This window comes from Taurulus bubalis (genome assembly GCF_910589615.1).
Source record: "Taurulus bubalis genome assembly, chromosome: 3".
NCBI lineage: Eukaryota > Metazoa > Chordata > Actinopteri > Perciformes > Cottidae > Taurulus > Taurulus bubalis.
The window spans coordinates 7,015,678-7,025,233 of NC_136591.1; the positions used below are offsets into that span (position 1 = coordinate 7,015,678).

General features: G+C 42.6%; 2 protein-coding genes across 2 annotated transcripts; one reads left to right on the plus strand and one right to left on the minus strand.

Annotated features, from left to right (window-relative positions):
* Positions 1–805: 805 nt before the first annotated feature.
* On the minus strand, positions 806–3,587 carry LOC306734588 (uncharacterized protein). The gene is made up of 2 exons (XM_079215949.1): positions 3,204–3,587; positions 806–1,842 (listed from the first exon to the last, which is right to left on the minus strand). Exon 2 carries the CDS (start codon positions 1,752–1,754, stop codon positions 1,104–1,106), a length of 651 nt encoding a protein of 216 aa, XP_079072075.1. The 5' UTR covers positions 1,755–1,842; positions 3,204–3,587; the 3' UTR covers positions 806–1,103.
* A 2,600-nt stretch (positions 3,588–6,187) lies between these two features.
* On the plus strand, positions 6,188–7,890 carry LOC306734196 (RING finger protein 227). Its single transcript, XM_079215533.1, has 2 exons — positions 6,188–6,691; positions 7,500–7,890. Exons 1-2 carry the CDS (start codon positions 6,223–6,225, stop codon positions 7,556–7,558), a joined length of 528 nt encoding a protein of 175 aa, XP_079071659.1. The 5' UTR covers positions 6,188–6,222; the 3' UTR covers positions 7,559–7,890.
* Positions 7,891–9,556: the final 1,666 nt, after the last annotated feature.

Consider the following 9,556-nt stretch of genomic DNA (forward strand, 5'->3'; position numbering starts at 1 on the left):
CTTTGATAATCTAAATGTGCAAAGTAACTAGTCACTTAAGCTTAAAAATAAATGTCATGGAGTAAAATGTACAATATTTGCCTGCAAAATGTAGTATTGCAGAAGTTTAAAGTATCATAAAATAGAAATACTCAAATACAGTACCTAAAACCTACAAAAATTGTACTTAAGAGTACTTGAGCGAATGTATTAGTTACTTTTCACCACTGGAAATTAGTATAAAAAATGTGATCTTAGTCATGTATAATCAAAAGTATGTCCACAGCTTAGTATTACATATAAACATAGCGACCCTATACTGTACATTAAACACTTCTGTTACCAAGACATTTTATCTTGTGAGTTCAAACATTTGTAACTTTCAGATAAATACAATGGAGTAAAAACTACACGAGTAGGTTAAAGTAGTCTTGGTTCGGGGCCCTGTATCAACATTAAATCAAATATTTGTATTTCTCCAAATTACTACAAACAAGCACTTAAGGGACCCACAACAATTTGGCAAAGGGGCCCCCTAAGGAAAAAGCAGACTTTCTGTATCACATACGATTGAAACTTTGTACAACAGAATATATGTTTGGTTGTCATTTACAACACAAAGGAACAAAAAAGATAAATCTATCCATATATGATGAAACAAATACACACTATTTTTGATCAATGCCAATCTTTGGTGATTTTCAAAATGTAAGCACCTGACACAGTATAAATGTGTTCTGTAAAGTAGCTTTATTCAATGTATGCATTGGCAGGTCTTCAGTTGCATAATAACAAGCACAGAGAGTGAAACTTCATGAAACCCGAGAGAATAATCTTTTATTTACAGTTACCAGAAAAACCACTAGAGGGAACTCTTCATCAATCTATTATTAATAAAAGAGCAACACATGTGCAGTAGAGTGAGTCAGGATTGGTGTAAGTGGTGGTATTATATAAATACAAGTATAATTTGAGTTAGTCTCATAACTACATTAAAATATAATTGAAAAAACTATTTGTGTTTTATATTCTCTAAAATGTCACGCGTCAACCTATACTTTGTACACTGTGATCAACAACCATATCTGCTATTAAAAAAAAAGGAGAAAAATCCTGTTTCCGTTTTAAAGTTTCCTCTTCAAGAAATGCGGCCCAAACACCACCACGGCCACGCAGGTGATCACAAACAGCACCCAGAAGGTAACGGCCAGCAGCTGCACACAGAACAACGTCTTCTTGCTCGGCTCTAAGACCTCCTCGTCGCCCGCCAGGCCTGGCGCCGTGCCGTACAGCCTCTCCGGGTGCATCTGCTGCACCCGGAGGCTGACGGTGGGCAGCATCATGAAGCGGGCTTCTCTGCTGTCGCCCTCCAGAGAGAGCACCACTCTCTGGGTGACGGTGGCCAGGTGCGCTGCCATGGTCACAGGCAGGTGGAGGGCCATGGGGGGCAGCCTGGCCAGGATGCGGGAGTTGCAGGGCAAGGAGAGGGCATCTCCGGTCTCCACAGGAGTGAGGTGGCGGCAGAGGGGGCAGGGGATGGCCGGTGTGCTGCTGGGGTCCAGGAGCTCGCAGGGACAGAGCTGGATCCTTTGGAGACACTCGGTGCAGAAAACATGGAGGCAGTCCAGCATCCGGGGGCATTTGTTGTACTGGTTGTACTCCTGGTAGCAGATGGGACACTCTGCATCCATGGGCTCCCCAGGGGTGGTGCTGAGGCTGGACGCTGCAGCAGCTGGGTCCCCCTGCTGGGGATCTGGGACAACACCCCCCGTCATGGTGGGAGGGAGGGTGAGTGGAGTGCAGTTGGGTGCTCAGTGGTGGCAAGATGCAACTTGTGGAGGAATCTTCAGAAGATGGGAAAATCTGTGAAGAGAAAATAACCTTAACTAAGACTAATAGATCCCTGGGGGCTTATGTGGCTTTTTTAAATGCCAGGATCTGTGCTCCCTGGGATGCCGCTTTGTTTCTTCTAGGTTTTATGAACAGATTCCACAGCCCATGAGTCATAGCATTCAGCCGTTTAGCCACACAGCCATCCACCGTCTATAACCATTCCCTCTCCACCTCCTCGCGATCACCCCGAGTCCATGTAGTGCGTGCTGGCCTGCATGCACACTCAGATCATGTCATTAAAAAAACAAGAAAAGCTGTTAAAGGAAGTAATAAGTCACTCTGATGACGCAAACTGCATGTGTGCACGTCCACTTTTCTCCACTCTCATTAGTTTTTGTTTTTTTAAAGGGCCACTTCCCGGATTTTGCTGAGTATTATTCAGTCTGAAAAAGAACCCAGATGATGTCATTTATCTCGGCTTAGACTTAGGGAATGTTTGAAGTATAAGCTTGTGATACAAACTGACAGCATGGAGTTTGAAAGATGTCTACTAGGCATGGAGGGTCATGTAAAATGTATGACCCCAAAGTTTTTGTCTTTACTAAAAGTATGAATCTCGGCTTCATGGTGTCAATCTTAACCGTTCTTTTATAAATGTGTTTCTTGAAAGTCTGCCAGCTTCATAGAAGTGCAATACAGTGACCCATTTACACTAAGGAATATTTGAAATGAGGACATTGAATAAACTGCTGAGCTTGGTAGACAAAAAGTTTGCCTCCAAAGATAAAAAGGTTTGATGCTACTTCGTTCATGAGAGGGCTACAGCCAGTTAGCTTAGCTTAGCACAATGAAAGGAAACAGGGGAGAAAGTTAGCCGGGCTTAGTTTGAAGGTAACAAAATCCATCTACCACGTCTAAACCTCTCAACTCGTTTCTATTCTTCAGTTTTTATACATATTAGGCCTGTATCCCTTCGTTTGGCTGCTCTTTATGAAACAAAGCATTATATTTGCTTTACTGACACTTTTTTTTCTTTCATTCTGTTGCTCACATGGAACAACCCAAGATCACTCATCAGGGGATTATTGCTTAGCAGATGGGATCTCCTTTGAATTGGCTGCACATGAAGCCTGAAACCTTTTCTTTCATAAGTCTACTAAAGAATCAGAGCAAAAAATAGGAGCAAAAATATAATTTCTCAATTACAAAATCTCAATATATGTAATGACAACCTGTTGTGAAAGGGTATTGGTTAAACCAGCCCCGAGTGGTGTCTCAGTATAAATAAATGAGCTCTCTTATATCCAGGCCATCAGGTTCACTGAGATTACATTGAGAAACCGGCAGCGATCCATCTTTACACCTAAGAAGAAGATAAGAGATCCACTTACCCACCGCACACCCCTTTGATCAGTGCACACTTTGATGCTCGCCTCCGACCCCTCTCACTGTACACACTTCTCCTCATGTTGGTACAGATCTCATCCTGGCAGGGTGTCTTGCTCACATCTTCTGTGTGCACATTAATCACTTAAATGTCTATGTTAATATCCCGTAGCTACGTGGCTGAGGCTTACTGGCAACCCTGCTGTTTTTGCTCTGTCTAACTTGCTTTCACTCGTCCTCCTCTCTCCGTCGGGTCTCCCGTGAGGCATCTCTGTGGTTTGCTCAGCAGTAATTAAACCCTTGGTGATGTGAAGGTAACCAGGACACACACGATAGAAAATGACAGATTCAGAGTCTACTTACTCGACTCTACTAGCATATCATGTTATTATGCTTCCACACAGTCAGCATGGAGGATGTATAAAATAGATGTGTGAATTAGGGTGCAACTATTATCATCCTTATGTTTCTAACTTGAAAGTCAGTTGTTGAAGTTAATACCTTAAAAAGAACATTTATTTTCCATATTTTAAAAACCATGGAACAGTCTAGTTGGAGGCAATTACCAGAGTATATAAGTTGCAAGGACACAATGTGCGCAGAGCATTGTGGGAGAATGATTGACTGGTTGAGGTGATAACCTGAATGATTTCCAGTTTGCCTGCATGCCTTCTTTGACGCCCACTCAGCTTACTTCAACGTCACACCGTCAGTCTGACTAAACTCTGTAAACAAAAACACAGCTGTGAAATGGACTTTCACAAGTTTCAAAACTGGGAAAATGGGACAGTATGTGCTTATCTTGAGTTCCTCTGAGGTCACTTTACGCCTGATACACTGAGGTGAGGTGAAGACTTTGTGGCAGATCTTTGGGCTTTCTGCCAGAAGTTACAGAAAGGAATAGAACATTGATGGAAAATGATGGTCGACAAAATCCACAGTCTTTGTTCTGTAAACTCTGAAGTTCAGCAGTGGCTAAAATGTTAGTCTTTTTATACCACATTTCTGCTTTGTGTTGTCTCAGTAAAGAAACCCGGTCTGTGAAAGCACAAATAATTAATTTGACCTGATTTGAATGTATGAATGATACAAAAATAAAAATAAAGTAAAATAAAAATAGCTGATATGAAAGATATGTACAGCGCAGAGACTATTATTTAGAAAATAAATTAAACTTAAACAATAGAGAAGTGCAAAAATGCAAAGTTTGTATGAGTAGTGTATGTGAAGTGAAGTGTAAATAAACAGACAGGTTGTCCAATATGGACAATCATTTCTTCAGCGTCCTCCTCTCCACCACCTGCTCCAGAAACTCCTGCTTGCAGCCGATGATGGAGCCGGCCTTCTTAACTAGCTTGTTAAGTCTGTTGGTGTCACCGGCTCCAATGCTGCTCCCCCAGCAGACAATAGCGAAGTACAGGGCGCTGGCCACAACCGACTGGTAGAACATCTCCAACATCTTGCCGCACACATTGAAGGATCGAAGCTTCCCCAGGAAAAAGAGTCGACTCATCCCCTTCTTGTACACAGCGTTGATGTTGGCCTTCCAGTTCAGTCGGCTGTCGATGGCAACACCCAGGTACCTGTACTCCTCCACCATGTCCACGTCCTCTCCCAGAACACTCGGCGGTCTCTGAGCCGTCGCCTTCCTCCTGAAGTCCACCACCATCTCTCTGGTCTTGGATGCCATCAGTTCCCTCAGCTTTGCCTTGGTGGAGTTTCTCCAGTTGTCTTCTCACCTGGTCAGTCGTCACGGAGAGGGGGAGGGTGGAGGAGCCCATTGTTGTTGAGGGCTCATTGTTTGTGCAGCTCACCAGGGAGGCAGAGGGGAGGTGCTTGGGAGGTGTGTTTTGTGGAGGAGACGGATGAGGGCTGTGAACTAAACCTATTGAAGAAACAGTTTAGCTCGTTGGCCCTCTCCAGGGAGCCCCCTGACTGTCTCCCTCCCACCTTGAAGCCAGGTCTTCAGTCTCACTCAGTCTTTTATAGCCTCAGATTAGCCTCAGATAGCCTCAGACCTCAGCCTCAGATTCTAAAATACGGTTTTGCTTTGACCAGTGACTTCATTTTGTCATTCACTTACACTAGAATCACTTTACAGCCACCATAGACGGCCGGGACAATTACAAGATTACAAGGTGGTCAATATAAAAGTCTACATTTCACTTTTAGCCAGCCTGAGCAGGCCCACCATCCGTTTCAGACTGAAAGTGACATGCTGACTTTATTGTGTCGGGATGACACACAAAGTAAATTTAGAAGTCTACTGCAGTACAGTACAGTAGCCCAAAACAGGCTTTTAAAGTAAAATGTTAATAATCAACAATCATGCTAATGAGTAAAGTATAACTTCATCAAGGTTTCTTTATAACTAGAGACATTTCCATTTGAACACTCAGCTTTCGGGAAAAGTTTTCTTTTGTTATACAAAGAGAAATAACCTTTACAGTAAATTCAAAGCTGGGGGTCAAAAAGGGGGAAGTACTATAATAAAAATAACAAAAGACTTCAACACACACACACAGAGGGAGGGAGAGAGGGAGGGAGCTTGTGATAATTGGCCAGGATTTTAGCGGATATCACCATGAAAGGAGTTCATGCTGGAACAATTGATAAGAACAGACTTGTTTGGGGATTACCATGGGGAGGAAGAGCTGACGTCACCACGCACACACCTTCTCTGAAAAAAAAAGAGGGGGAATCCTAAAATTCAGATTAAGCTTGTGAGTCACTATTGTGTATATATTGGTGTGTGTGTGTGTGTGTGTGTGTGTGTGTGTGTGTGTGTGTGTGTGTGTGTGTGTGTGTTTGTGTAGTGATGGTGTCGGTTTAGTTTCATTGTATCACTAGTAACATATTTGGAGCTTGATGACTCATCCACTAGTTTCTTCCCTCCTCCCACACACACACACACACACACACACACACACACCGAGTTATAAACTCCGGATAGCTCACCTCTTGACTCATTGAGACTCAGAGGGTTTAACTTGCTGAGAGACAGACCAGGAACCAGACAGCAGGATGTATTCAGAGCACGAATGCGGAATTTGTTACCGGACCTACAACGCAGGTCGGCGGTGTCCCCGGGAGCTCCACTGCAAACACAGTTTCTGTGAGAGCTGCCTGCTGGCCCTGTCGCGGCCCCAGGGAGCCGACGAGGCGCGTCGTCTGGGGGCCGACCGGCTCATCGTCTGCCCGCTGTGCCGACACACCACGTCCATCTCCGGGGAGGGGAGGAGGCTGAGAGCCGAGCTGAGGGTGGACGAGTGCGTCCTGGAGCGGCTTGCAGTCTCGGGAGTCCTCGAGGAAGAGGAAGAGGAAGAGGAGGAGGACCTTCACGTTCAAGACGGCTGTGACGCGGCGACTCCGGAGACTCCAGCCGAGGAGAGCGACTCCTCCATGGGCTCCAGAGGCGGGAGGCTCCGGCGGTCTTGTCGGAAAGTTTGGCGGTGTATTAGTGGGAAGGGCTCACAGCGGAGGGGCGGAGAAAGTAAGTCAGCCGCTGTTTGTGGTTCAATGATGGTGTTGTTGTTTGTTGGCTGAACACAATTAATGTGAGAGAACATTTGGGAGTTCTTACAATGAACAGTTCTTGGATTGGGTGAAGTGCCTTTACGAGCTTATTAATAGCAACGCTACAATGTAAACAATACTCCTTTACAAGTAAAAGTCCTGGTTTTAAATTCACACTTGAGTAAAAGTACATAATTAGACTGTTGCCAGCTAAATATAGCCTACTTAAAGTATCACAAGTAAAAGTAGACTAAGTTACTACTCCAGTTGTTTTATGCTATGTAACCTACACTATATAATAGTTTGTACACACAACGTATTTTTACGGGACTTTAGGTGCTCTTCTGTTTTATTGTGGGGTAATTTACAACTTTGTCGATGGTTTTAGTAAATGATGACGTCACCTAAATCTATTAGACCTAAACGGGTCTAATTAGCAGCACCTGTGAGGTTATGGGGCCTTTAATGCAGGGGATAATGATGGCTCTTATTTAATCAATTAATCATATGTTTTGTTTGTAAAGTCAAAGTAAACACATAACCATATATTCCTCTGAAATGTCGTGGGGTAGAAGTATAACAGCAGACTCCGTAATAATAATAATAATAATAATAATAATAATAATAATAATATATTAATAATATGCTTTTGTTTTTATTGAAGGCTATGAATTTGAGTTGCTTGGTATCACAAATAAACCTAACACCAGAAGAAAATTATATTTAAGAAATAAAGTGGATAAATGTAGATTTCTTTTCTAATGTGTCCTGTATTCCTTTTACAGTCTGCGTGACCCATGAGGACTTGAGGAGCTACGCCATGATGGCCTGCTACATGTTATAAAGACTCCACAACTTCAGATACCTGGACTAATGTGATACTATATTTATTTTCAATGATTCTCCTTCGCAACATTGTCTTGTGATGATTATGATGGTGATGAACCCATGCTGGTGGGACCCATTCAGCATTGATTTAAGTCAGAGTTTCCACTCTCTGATTGCACGTTTAAATGACCACTATATAGCTGTTGCACTGGAATAAGAGAAAAAATTGAAAACTTGTGAATTGCTAATGCACTAATGTATATATTTATTATTTGTATTCTTATGAATGTATTTAATTTGAAAATATTGTTACATATTTAAGAAAAAATAAAGGAGTTCTGGTTTCAACTCACTTTGAATGTTGTTTTTTGTGGGAAATTGGGTGAATGTGTGTGCATTATAAAGAATCAAAACAATGGCCTAGCTTTGGTGTGTGTGTGTGCGCGTGTGTGTGTTCAGGAAAGCCTTCCACATTGGGAGGAAGTGGCAGAGCTGGTGGAGCGACACGGAAATATACAGCTAAAATAAAACATTGCAACAAATCTCTATAGGGCTAAGCTGACTTTAGAAAGTAAAATTCTCGGCGGAGGCAAATGTTTTATTTTGTTCAAAGAAGGTAAAAGATGAATACACAACACGGGGTCAAATAAATTAAAGAAATTCAAAAGTATTTTACATGATATGGGCCAAAAAATCTCCCAGATAAAAGAGGGTTATTGAGGCCAGGTGAACAGCATTGCTTCCAATCAGCCTCACGAGCAGCAGAAGAGCGTCAAAGCTCAACGTGAATCACCTGTTTGACAAGTAAAACGCATGGATTGACAACACCCCTACGACACACACACACACTCTGGGGAAAAGCTGTCCATCATGTCAGAAACTTCTGCTCTCTGCTCAAGGTAAATATCAATTTAGCAAGCTTTTTACAAATGTAATCGTAAAATTTCAAAAAAGGGTTGGTGATTAGTTTTGATTGACAGCATCATGAGCCCCATTAAATTACAACAATATTCCTGCTGGTGTTTTTTTCTTCTTTTTCTCTTCTCCTGCAGACTCTTGTTTGTTTTTGCACTGGTCTGTGCAGCTGTCATGCCGTTCATCCTGTGTTCAGATGGTGCAAGAGGTGAGCAACACAAGCAGGCCAGTACCATAGTGACATAATGCTCATCTTTATGAAAAGCTATACAAATGTCACGAGGACTATTTGGTGAGGTGGAGGCAGGACTAGGCGTTCTCTCTGCCATTACACAACAATGTAGAGAGATTGAATTTCTCAATGTAGAGAAATTTTTATTTTTTATGTAGAGATTCAGACTAACTTATATAAACACATTTCTAAGTGTAGGTGATATTAAGGCATGTTGATTTCAGGTTATATTTAACTAAAATTAGTATACAATATCAAAGTGTTGCAGAAATGATTTGCCCATAAAACAGCCTTTGAAAGAATAACTCGTTATTTCATTGTCCTCTTTCAGCTAGTCCCATGACAACCCAAGTGAACAATGTCCTGAGACAACCGTATACTCCACACAGTCAACACCACCCCCTCTTTACCGGCCCGCCATCACTCCAAACTGGAGCTAACAGGGAAACTGAGACGAGGAGGAATTACAGAAAAACATCGTCAATCATTCCCCGTTATTTAATGCCGTTACGATTAACGAAAGGTAGCCTTCGTTCCAATAACGACAGTCCAAATAACAGACGGTCCCGAGCAGGAACAACTAGTGGGCAGAGTGGAACGAGCCCAGCGAGCGGCTACCACCCTCGCTCTTATAATTCATACCCAGTTATCATTAAAAAATCATCTTACAAAGAGGCTGCCAGGCCCTTTCATCAGAGCTCCGGCCCTTCAGAAGTTCGCGACGCCAAGGAAGCTCAGAAATCCTACATCAAAGAAAGAGTTCCCAGAAATGACTCTCCTTCTCTTTTTTTGTCTCAGACTGGTAGATATCGGAGTACCTCACTGCCAACTTCAAGAGGGCTTTATAGTGGCTATGAAGAGCCAAAT